The sequence below is a fragment of the Gopherus evgoodei genome, chromosome 5 (assembly GCF_007399415.2).
Source record: "Gopherus evgoodei ecotype Sinaloan lineage chromosome 5, rGopEvg1_v1.p, whole genome shotgun sequence".
NCBI classification, from domain to species: domain Eukaryota; kingdom Metazoa; phylum Chordata; order Testudines; family Testudinidae; genus Gopherus; species Gopherus evgoodei.
The window spans coordinates 8,774,836-8,787,135 of record NC_044326.1 but is presented as its reverse complement, the minus strand read 5'-3'; the positions used below and the strand labels follow the sequence as shown (position 1 = coordinate 8,787,135).

General features: G+C 45.7%; 1 protein-coding gene across 1 annotated transcript in view; it reads left to right on the top strand.

The window, feature by feature from the left end:
* ADRA1D (adrenoceptor alpha 1D) overlaps window positions 1-11,823 on the top strand; it is a 72,372-nt gene extending 60,549 nt beyond the window's left edge. The window contains exon 2 of the mRNA XM_030563979.1: window positions 7,615-11,823. Coding sequence (XP_030419839.1) covers window positions 7,615-8,180 — 566 coding nt within the window. The 3' untranslated portion in view covers window positions 8,181-11,823. The remainder of the gene's footprint in view (window positions 1-7,614) is intronic.
* The last annotated feature ends 477 nt before the right edge of the window (window positions 11,824-12,300 follow it).

The window sequence follows — 12,300 nt, the reverse complement described above, 5'->3', positions numbered from 1 at the left end:
CCAGAAGTGGTGGGACCTCGAGCAGAAGGGACAGGGATGGGGGGGTCAGAGCCAGCCCTGGCCCGCCCTGTACCAGTCAGTGCCCTCCCCTCCCCTGCCAGGGTAGCAGCAGAGCCGGGGGCTCCGACAGCAGTTTAAAGGGCTCAGGGCTCAACAGCTGCTACTGCCCCAGGCCCTTTAAACTGCTGCTGGAGCCCCTGGCTGCTGCTGCTACCCCAGGGCTCCAGCAGCAGGGCTCTAGTGGCAATTTAAACCCTTTAAATTGCCACCAGGGGAAGCCAGACCACCCCAGTACAGTGCACCAGCTCTTGCCAGTACGCTACACCGGGGTGTACCGGCTTATTTTCATCTCTGGTGGGAGGAAAACCAGAGTTCTCCTCTTCCCCTCTCAGGTACCCCAACACCACTACCAGCCTGTTCCCAGGCCCATGAGTCCCTACCCACACCCCTTCCAAATCTGAGTGAGTATCATTGCAACCCGGCATGCCACATTGCAATGCCCTCAGACTTAGTAGGGGTGGGTGCAGGGGCTCATGGGTCAGGAGGTTCGTGAGGGAGCAGGAGGTGGCTGGGACAGATCAGAGTGAGTGCCTGCTTGGCCAAATTTGAGTGAGTGGTGTTGCAACTAGGCACTTGGTGTCCCAGTGCCACTCAGTTTTGGCCTGGCCCAAAGGTAACAGTTGGACCATGGTCCAGGTGGTGTCCCCGGCTCTGCGGCCTATGTCTATGATACGCCCTTTCCTATCCATCTGCACAGCTAAAACTTTCTTCCAGGCTCCCATCATCTGTTAGAGTTCTTTGAAGGAGTCAACAAACATGTGGACAAGGGGGATCCAGTGGACATAGTGTACTTAGATTTCCAGAAAGCCTTTGACAAGGTCCCTCACCAAAGGCTCTTATGTAAATTAAGCTGTCGTGGGATAAAAGGGAAGGTCCTTTCATGGACTGAGAATGAGAACTGGCTAAAAGACAGGGAACAAAGGGTAGGAATTAATGGTAAATTCTCAGAATGGAGAGGGGTAACTAGTGGTGTTCCCCAAGAGTCAGTCCTAGGACCAATCCTATTCAATTTATTCATAAATGATCTGGAGAAAGGGGTAAACAGTGAGGTGGCAAAGTTTGCAGATGATACTAAACTACTCAAGATAGTTAAGACCAAAGCAGATTGTGAAGAACTTCAAAAAGATCTCATAAAACTAAGTGATTGGGCAACAAAATGGCAAAAGAAATTTAATGTGGATAAATGTAAATTTATGCACATTGGAAAAAATAACTCCAACTATACATACAATATGATGGGGGCTAATTTAGCTACAACAAGTCAGGAAAAAGATCTTCGCATCATCGTGGATAGTTCTCTGAAGATGTCCACACAGTGTGCAGAGGCGGTCAAAAAAGCAAACAAGATGTTAGGAATCATTAAAAAGGGGATAGAGAATAAGACTGAGAATATATTATTGCCCTGATATAAATCCATGGTACACCCACATCTTGAATACTGTGTACAGATGTCGTCTCCTCACCTCAGAAAAGATATTCTAGCACTAGAAAAGGTTCCAAAAAGGGCAACTAAAAATGGTTAGGGGTTTGGAGAGGGTCCCATATGAGGAAAGATTAAAGAGGCTAGGCCTCTTCATCTTGGAAAAGAGGAGACTAAGGGGGGATATGATAGAGGTATATAAAATCATGAGTGATGTTGAGAACTAGGGGTCACCAAATGAAATTAATAGGCAGCAGGTTTAAAACAAATAAAAGGAAGTTCTTCTTCACACAGCGCACAGTCAACTTGTGGAACTCCTTGCCTGAGGAGGTTGTGAAGGCTGGGACTATAACAATGTTTAAAAGGGAACTGGATAAATTCATGGTGGCTAAGTCCATAAATGGCTATTATCCAGGAAGGGTAAAGAATGGTGTCCCTAGCCTCTGTTCATCAGAGGATGGAGATGGATGGCAGGAGAGAGATCACTTGATTATTGCCTTTTAGGTTCACTCCCTCTGGGCCACCTGGCATTGGCCACTGTCGGTAGACAGATACTGGGCTAGATGGACCTTTGGTCTGATCCGGTACAGCCGTTCTTATGTTCTTATCATCTGATGTCTAGATCGCTGCAACATCCTTCTCTCTGTCCTTGACAAATGCAGTCTTGCTCCTCTCTCATCCATTCAGAAAACAGCTGCAAAGATGACTTTCCCAGCCTGTTGCTTCCACCAGGGCACCTCTCTCTCTTCATGCCTCCGCTGGCGCCCCCTTCTGGTCATATCCAACATAAGCTGGTTTCCTTCACTTTCAAGGCCCTTCACAATCAGCTCACATTGTCGATTTCCTGCTCTGATTGGCCCGTGATGCCAGCCTACAGGACCCACTTGTTACATTTTCAAACAAGAGCCTTCTTGCTTTCTCCGAGGCTGCCCCTCATCCTTGGAGGTCACTCCCCAGAAACACCCACAAAGTCACTTCATTGTGCTTTTTTTCCATTCCTCCTTAAAACGCTCTTTTGCCAGGATACCTACAAAAACACTTGACAACAATTAGGCCACTGGCATGCCAAGACCACCGCCTGTCGTGCTCACCAGCATTGCCTCTGTTTCCTTGTACTCTCCCATCAGTCAGCATCCAACTGATGCTTCTTGTCTTATATTTAGATTGTAAGCTCTTTTGGTGTTTGTACAGCCCCTAGCACAGTGAAGTGCTGGGCGTGACTAGGGCTCCTATGTGCCACAGTATCACTAATAATTGTACCAGGGTAAAACCCGGCCACTTAATCATAGCTCAAGTGGTTTTGGTGCTGCACATCTCTATTGACAATAGTGTTGCTTGTTTCGAAGAGCAACAAAAGCCTAAACATTCAGAGTTCACTGCTGTAAATCGCCACTTGGCCCCAATTCAGCACAGGGTTTTGGTCTCAGTTGAAAGCCTTACTATTCAGACTATCACTTAAGCACACGATTAACTTTAACCACATGCTTAAGTCCCACCGAGGGCAACGAAACTTAAAAACATGCTTAAATTTAAACACATGGCTTGAGTGCGTTCCTGAATGGGGTCTTATGCACATAATTTAAGAACATGCTTAAGTCCAGCCTTCCCTGTAAGAGCACTTAAACATGTGCCTAATTCCCCTGGGCTTCAATAGGATGTAATCACATGCTTATCATTTCAGCATGCACTTATGTTCTGTGCAGAATAGGGATGGATTTAAGCACATGCTTAAAGATAGGCATGTGCTTAAGTTCTTTGCTGAATTAGGGCCCTGGGTTTTACAGAGCATATTTTCATCTATCAAACTATTTTGGAAGCTCCTCACTGGGCCATGGAAGGTTTTCTCCGTAGCGCTGAATTTCTGGATCTCTGTGGCTTCATGCCAGATTCTCAACACCCTTTCAACTGTTTTGACACCAGGGCTATGTGTGCAGATAAAATAATAATGATACCCAGAGCTAATGATATTTACTAACATGCAAATTAACGCTCAGTCACACAGTGTCGTGATTTGTCATCCAGAGCTAAAATTAAAAGAAATTAAGGCTGAGTCAGAAAGTTATTTCAGGCTTTTCTGTGTAATAGAAGCAGACTCTGCGGGTGCAACAGTGACACCTGCTGGCTATAACGTGTCCTTTTGCTGGCCTTTTGTGTCAAGAAAAACATTAGAAACCATATAGCCCTAAAAACATTAGAAACCATATAGAAACCAAAGCATAAAACAGTTATCTGTTTGCATTCCTTTGCAGTGATGCTGGAATAATGTTTACTTTAATCATGATAAATTAATTCTTATGATACGTTAAATTCATTAATATTAAATTCCTGGTTGATTCAATAACTTTAATTTAGAGAGGGGTTGTCACAAGTGCCTACCTGAATTGGGATTGAAAGACACTGACACTTATGTTCCTAAATCCCTTTAGCACTTGTGACAACCCCGTCCTTAAGTTTCTTGCTAATTGCATTGTATTTTTTTTTATTTTTGCTTGTTTGTTTCTTCTAAAGTTAATAAAGCAAACAGCAACCAAAAAAATAATTAGGAAGATTTGAGAGGCTATATTTTGTTTGAAATTTTATTTTAAAAAGCTCAAGAGTGAATAACAGCCAGCACTTAAGTTGCAATTTTATATCTGCAGCTCTCCCAACACTTTGCAAAGAAAGATCCGTACCATTTTGCCCCTTTTACAGACGGGGAAACAGAGACACAGAAAGGTGAACTGAGTTGCAGAAGGACAGTGCCAGAGCTGAGAATAGAAGGCAGGACCAGTGCCTTATCAACTGCTTCCAGGTCCAAAAAACACGCCAGTAAGTTTAATTAATATCCAGTTCAAAAGACAATAGTGGTGCTATGAAGATGGAGGCCTAGAATCACAGCTGCTGTTGCAGGGAATTACATCTCTCTGAATTATGCTGGCCCTTAGACTGCACCCCTGGTCTGTAATACCACCACTCACCCTGTCTCAGAGTTTGCACTGTGCGAGGCTGCTGCTGCCGTGTGCTGAATCGGCATATCTTCTTGTCCTGTCCACTCCTGAGCCAGCGCATGGGCTGAACCCCCGATCTGGTCCCTGCAGTGGCAGGGAAGTTGTGGCTATTCTGTGCCACTGCATTCTTCTCTTGGAGGACTCTCAATTCAAGGGCCATCATACAGGTTATACCTGGGTCGAAGCCAGTGTACATCCCTGCCAAGAGCTGGCCTATGATATCTATAAAAGCAGCCATTTGTTAAAATGGGCAAAGTAAAGAAGACATAATTAGAGAATAACTTTGTGCCCCAATTCCTTTTCCTATCCCAGAAGGGGACACACACATCCAAGGTATGAATTAGCAGTAAAACTGTGTTCCCAGATCTCACGCTCTTCACTTTTTTTTGTTAATTCCCAGCTTCTGGAGTCATGTGATTATGTGAGAATCTCAGTTTTCATTTAAAATAAAAAGTACATTTCTAGCCCTCCAGGATGGGGAGACAAGTTTGAAAAAGGAAACCCTACGGGCTCCAGTGCCAGATTGAAAATGAAAAGAATGCCAAAATTATTTATTTATTTAAATCTCATGATTTTGTGGCCCTGATTCATGATTTTTTAAATTTGGGGGTTGGGAATTACTTAACCATACAGCCAACTCCATGAAAAAGCAGTGATGTCACAGTGTGATGCATGCTGAGATGCCACAACAGAATGGGGAGCCAGCAGCCTGTGATGGGGAGTGGAGAGAGAAGGTAACTTTTGGTTGTGCAGGATGCAACATAGCCTTGTTAATGGTACCATTTGGCACCTGCCTATCACAGAAAACGCTTCTCTGTGGCCTTTTTAAACTGGACTCTTTGGGTTTTTCCCTATTCAGCTCAACAGGGTGGTTTCAAAGTTCTATAGAAAAGATTTCATTCTCTGTTAAATCAAATAAGTTTTAGAATAACTTTGCAAGGAGATCTTGAATATCAGTCCCTGATAAACCTCCTAGCTGGTAGGGCTTCCTCTTCCTTTTCAGTCCATTCTTTGTTTTATAGAAATGATATGCATTTTGAAGACACATCTATTTTTGTTATGTATCCCTGGCCACATGCCATAGCTCCTGGAGTTATTGTTGGGGTTCTGCTGCTCCCAACAGAAGGACAAAATTATTGTCCCAATTCACCATCTACTGTAAATCTCTCCTGGGAGTTCAAAAGAGTCTTAGCATATGTGAATGCTTTGGCTATGTACAGCTAAACCAGACACTTAGTTACATCTTCCTTTAGGTTTCTTAAGTAGTAATAAATAGTTTGAACTAGTTAGGGTGACCAGATGTTCCGATTTTATAGGGACAGTCCTGATATTTGAGGCTTTGTCTTATATAGGTGCCTGTTACCCCCTACCCCCGTCCCGATTTTTCACACTTGCTGTCTGATCACCCTAGCAGTAGTAAAGCTCTATTCAGCTCAGGATCCCAAAGCACTTTAGAAACACTGTTGAACTAAGCCTCAGCAAACCCCTGTGAAGTAAGTTTACATCACTATCCAGCTGGTTCATCTGGTGCCCAAATAGCTTGATGAGTCAATAGCAGATCTACAGCTATAATAACCCAAGAGTCCCCCGCTCCCCACCACACCTCCCCCACTTCCGTGCCATATATACACAGTTATAGTTCACAACATGTTTTTTCCATTTTCTCTAGCTAGAATCCAAGCTGCAAGGACCTTGAGGATTGTATAAACTGGCCACGTGCCTCCACTCTCCAAACAGGAGAGGAGTGGCAGCTCGGGACAGAGCACTCCATAAAAGTCAGCGAGATCCTGTGCATGCACCGTGGGTACAGATTAAAGTCTTCCCTCAGAATTTGTTAGTGTTTCATCTGCCTTGAAATGGGAACTGCCTTCATGTTGATAACTGACTGCACTCTGTGGTTTCCCCAAGCATCTCAATCTCGCTTGTTCAATTGCTCTCTTCTATAGTTTGCAAGCCTGCTGCCGTGTTTGTCAGTGACTGACATCAGCTGTCCCTTGGGGACTAGTTCTTTGTCTGGCGCTAGCATTGGGAGAACCATCAGTGTCACAAACAGCTGCGCTGTCTATCAGTCTGGGTTCATATACCACCTTCACTGCTGCAGCAGCACCGTGCTCATTCTGAGCCCTGGCTCCCTGTTCTCACTGAGCACAAGAGCTCGGCAGTTAACGTGGTTAACCTGCACATCAGGAGCCAGGGCCAAATGAGTGATATCCTCTAAGAACTGGATGGCTCAGGTGATTGGTAGATCGGCCCTAGGAGAGTTGCGCCAGCCCATGCCGGCATTGGGCAAAAGCCGTTGTCCAGTGGCCCGCTTGGACTGGGTTGAAGGTCTCAGCTTGCTTCCAAGTAAACATGTCTCTTATAGAAATCTTCATCATAACCCAGTCGCCCCGCTGTCTGGGAGTCTCCAGCTGTGCTGGGTTTGGGAGGCTCTTTCCTGTGAGGGCATCAAGGAAGTAGATGGTCTGATGTGCTGCCACATCTACTCCATTTAGAAGACTTGGATTCTAGGCCTGTCAACCAGATATTTTCCTGAAACACCTAGTTTACTCAAAGATGGTATCACAGGGGCCAGATCCTCCACTGGGACAAATGGGCATGGCTGCATTGACTTCACTTGCACTGTGCTGATTTGCACCAGATGAGAAGCAGGTTTTGTACCTTTACAGGTAAGAAAGGAAACGTTGCCTTGTGTTCTGGATTTTGTCTTCTAAGCCCGTCTCTCTGTGAATCGTGGAAAATGGTTTAGGACCAAGTACTGTCCCCAGAGCCCAGCCCAAGCAGCCAGGATGGGCACTGGGCAGGCATGTGGGGGGATGGGAAGAGAGATATTTCCCCGACGCTGAGCTCTTTCAGCAGCGCTGCTCTGGTGAAGCTGTTTCATCCCTGATGTTGCCCCACTGTGCGGTGGATGCTGCACAGTCTGACTGCACTGTTATGAGCACCTAGAGGCCAGGCTTGCCAACTACTCAACCTGGGGTATTGAAACAGCCAGTCAGACCCTCAACTCTTGGTCCATGGTGCATGCCGATTTTATGCAGGGCAACAATCAGTTTCGCCCTTCCTTGCAGAGCTTGATATTCTGACCTGCAGTTCAAGTTTCCCAATGGCCTTCCTCTAACCTTGTTTGTCCCCATTTCCTCCAAGGTTCCTTCTTTCCTTCCCTGAAGCCCTCCGACATGGTCTTCAAGATCATCTTCTGGCTGGGGTACTTCAATAGCTGCGTGAACCCCATCATCTACCCCTGCTCCAGCAAAGAATTCAAGAGAGCTTTCATCAGGCTGCTCAAGTGTCAGTGCCGCCGGCACCGCCGGCCCATCTGGAGGGTGTACGACAACCACTGGCGCGCCGCCTCCATGAGCAGCTCGGGGCGGGATTCCGACATGGACATGGGGCCCAGAATCGCCACCCTCAACAGCTCTTTCATATTGAACTCCACCCCTCAGGAAAGAACCCCTAAGAGGCGAACGCTAAGCTTCAAAGGGTGGAAAATGGTCACAGCTTTCCAAAAACCATCCTCCACCCAACTGAAAGAAAAGATGAACAGCCTCTCCAACAAAATAAGGGGCTCCAGCAAAGGGGGCGTGACCGCAGCTTATAAGATGGAGGTGGAGTCCGTTTCCATAGGGATCCCTAACGACTTCATGGAGGCTATTGACTACCAAATGTACGATTTACCAGACTGCTGCGGGCTTAGAGAAACAGATATTTAAAGCCCCAGGACAATGATTAGTTTGTTTTTAAATGTGCATTACATGTGGGTAGAGGGGACAAAAACGGGATGCAATCGATATGTTTGTCAGGCAGGCTGGAAAAAGCGATCGGGTGTCAAATGAGCCACCGGCAGGTTTTGTGATCACCGCCCACTAAGGTTACAGGAATAAGAGTTTAGTGTAAGGGCAATACTAATGCTCTAATGGAATACCAGCATCTTATCCGCTGTATTGCCAGGTGAAGGAAGCAGGGGGACTGCGGGGTTCTAGGGAAATGATCTGTTTCGTCTACTGGGGTGATGGTGTTTCACAGCTGCTGTGCAATTCAGGGGAAACTAGAATGCATCCTCCGCGATTATAAAAACACAGAAAGGTCAACACCATGAAAGCCCCAAAGCTGGGTGTAATTCTTCTGTCCTTCCAGAGGCTGCTCCCAGGCAGGATTCAACTGCTGCTAAGTGACAGCTGACAGAGCTATTCCATTAGCTCAAGGATAAGGGCTTAAGGTGAAGGTCCCAGGGTTTGATTCCTGCTGTCGACTCTCGGGTCTCTGATGTATCTGGCCACAGGTTACTACCTATGCGTAAGACGGGTTTATGCCTGAACAGTCATCCTCACTTACACGCTGAAGCAAAGGGAAATGCGGGTCTTTTTTCTAATCCAAATCTGAGATATACTTCTCATTTTACTTTGTTGAAAAGCCTTGCACAGCATCCACTGCCAGCACCATCGCTAGCACATGTTGCTGTGTGTCAGCAGTGAGGAAACACTGCCAGACATGCTTTTGGATATTGGACATGTCTGACTCTTCTGCCACCACCTCTTCCTCTCTCTCTCTCTCTCTCTCTCTCCCTCTCTCTCTCTCTCTCAAACAATAAAAGAGACATAGTGGCAGCGAAGTTCAGCTCAAGGCTCAAACTTCCCCATAGTTTGGGATGGAGGTTTCCATGTAGGCCCATCTCTGAGGTTAGTGTGTCGGAGCTAAAGTCAGACATCTCTCCATAAAGGTTGCCGTTCCCCCTTGTAATGCATTAGGGTTCTTGAGCTGAATCAGTCCAAGATGATATTCAGCACTCTTGGGCCCTTCCGATACAATTCCTTGCCGAGACGGCAGAGCTACCCAAGCTGAAATATTCAGTAATTGTTAGTTTTGTTTGCTCTTGCTGTGGCCAAAAAGGGTAGCAATGATTTTTTTCCCCACCATGCACAGATCCAGATTGAACCCACTTCCGAAAGGATGTAGTGGCCTTCAGTGCCCTAGACTATGTGGAGAAAGAAGATCTGTGACCCCTCAAAAGGGCATCATCGGAGTATGACCAGACATAGTGTTGTGTGTTATGCTTTGTTGTATATTTGCACTCAGCCAATTAGTTGGTTAAACCCCACTCAGCTGTGTATTTCATGTGCCTATTTTGTTGCATTTTGGGCACCTGATAAGCCCAGTAGGCTCCATAAACAACCTGTGTTAAACTTAGAAATAGACTCAGCCCACAATCCCTGACTTCAGATACCCTGGGGACTTGGGCAGAACATGGATCTGAGTCTAAATATCTTATCTCAGGTCTGTTCTCTGGTGCAAATAAAAATACGGGAAAACATGCGCCATGGTGGAGACATGCTGTCAAATTCATCCCAGGTGTAATCCCACCCAGGTCAGTACAGTCCCACCTGGAGCAAACTTGGCCCATTAAGACTAACATGGCTTTCATTACTGGGGCCTGACGTATGTTTACCCAGCCTCTCTGACTAAGCTTTTGCAAGAAGAGAAACAGAGCTGCCAGACTCACGGTGTTAGGAAAACCAAGTGTTATGGTTTGTCCTCCTTTCTCTTTGTTTTCAAATCGAAACTCAATATACAAAATGTAAAAAAAAGAAAGAAAGAAACCAATCTATTGGATTCCAAGATGCCGTGTATGGAGCGGGTAGTAGCTGAACTCTGCAATACCCTTGTCAAGCTGACACTGAACTAAATGAATTATGGCACAAGCAAGTCTGGTGTGTGTCAAACTATTTCCCTGCAGGAAGCCAACAATATCAAGCAGCACTGGCCAATGATGCACTTGCTATGAGCCATGTCTGGTGGTTCGTTACAGTGTGTGTTCAAAGATTGCTAATGGGCTTGCCAAAGAGCGCTCACAAATCCCAGTCGGCCCAGTCCTGCCAAAATTCCCCAGGGGAACCCAGTTGGGCCGTCTCAGTGGGAAAAGCATATTTCATTTCTGGTCTGTAGGAGCCCTGCGGTGACCGTAAATAAAGGGAGAGCTGAGGATAACCAAATAGCCCTTTAGTGGTGTAAGAACAGTGCCTGCAAATGGTTAACATACAAAGCTCGACACAGGCCTAACCCCTCCCCCTGCCAAATTCCCACTGCAGGTGATGGGCGCTTTTCAATTTGCAGTTTATTGTTTATTTACCGCTAATTGTTTGGGGCCCAATCCCCCAGCCATTAAAGTCAGTGGAAAGACTTCCGATGAGTGGGAGCATTATGTAGCCACGCCCGGGACAGTGCAGCCATGCAAAGACTGGAGCCCCTAAACCAAGGAGCTTGCAGCTTAAAGGCTCTGTTGCACTATGAGACAGCACCAGGTAGGCGAAGCCAGAACAGTGTGTGGTCACTGACGCTGGAATCCAGCCCAGAGCAGGTGGCTTGTCAGGAGCTCTGGAAGGAGAAGAATCCATTCACCCTGCCCTTCTGCCCCCAACTCCAGACACATGTGCATGTAGTCCCTTGATGTTCAGGGGAGATCTGCACTGACAGCGGGACTAATCCACTAGACAGGTAAGGTGCTGTATGGAAACAGCTACCTATTCGAGATCTGCTGTATGCAGAGGAAAGAAAGCACCAGGGGCAAAAGGTGCCCACGTCAGTAGCTGTGGTAATTTGCGGATATTTAACCATCTAAATACCTGACTTCCAGGTACAATCAGGCTGTGAGTTGTACAAGTGATGTTAATTGCACCCACCAAAATGGAGGCCTAGTTAAGGACAGGTTGGAAATTTGATCTTAAATGGGAGTTTCATATAATATTAATGGATTTATGCAGGTAACTTCCCATACAGTGAGATGAGAATAAATCCATCCATCCGGGTGTGTAGATTTAGATGCTGCATACAGATACACACACCTATATATACACACACACACACCAGTATACTGTCATTTCCCAAAGCACAGACATTTTCTCATAAACTGAAGATTTTCCAGGGCTGTCTAGCCATTCTGGCAAACATTTTATCAAATATTCCTCCCAAGTTGCTGAGGTTGTTACTAACACTTCCGTCTGACCTTTTAAATTAGCTTCTTCTGTTTTATTTTTTATGATTTCATATACCTGAATTTTTACCCTCTGATCACTTGAACGCATTCAGCAAAACAACGTCTAATTGTCGGGTTTTTCACCGATTCTTCCTCCGGGTTCTAGTCAGAGCAGCAGGGGAACAGAGGAGATAAAAGTAGGCTAAAGCAAGCAAACCAACCCCAACCCATCTCCTTTGTTTTGTTAATTACAGCTGTGCCGATGTTTGAATTAAGACATCTGGAGATGCATAGAGCATAAAGTAGAATTATGTGGAGCCATTCACTATAAAGTTGTTTGATAATACCTACTACTTCTGTAGAAAGGTGACCGGAGAGCAAGTGTGAAAAATTGGGACAGGGGGTGGGAGTAATAGGAGCCTATATAGGAAAAAGCCCCAAATATCAGCACTGTCCCTACAAAATCAGGACATCTGGTCACCCTATGCTGTAGTCTAGTGCATTTTGGCAGCATTTTTGTTCTTCATTTAAACAAAGGATGCAAGTTCCCCCTAACAAGGGTGGGTTAGTTTTGTGCAGAGAGGCGGAATCCATAAGAGGAAAGGATTCCAACACTGGCTGCTGTGCAATACTTTTGCAGTGTCTTGCCAAATTCTGCCTTTCTGTCAGCCGATTCTGGTTGCCTCCAGATCAGTGTGAGGATTAACTAAGCACATGTGGAAGCTATAACATCATTCAGGACAGGCTGGGACATCATAAACTGTAGCTGCCCATGTTTGGATGATTCAGTTCTATCTTCCTGGTCAGTCTGGAGACAAAACCTTAGCACTGGTTAAATATGGATTACAGAAAATTTTAATTTT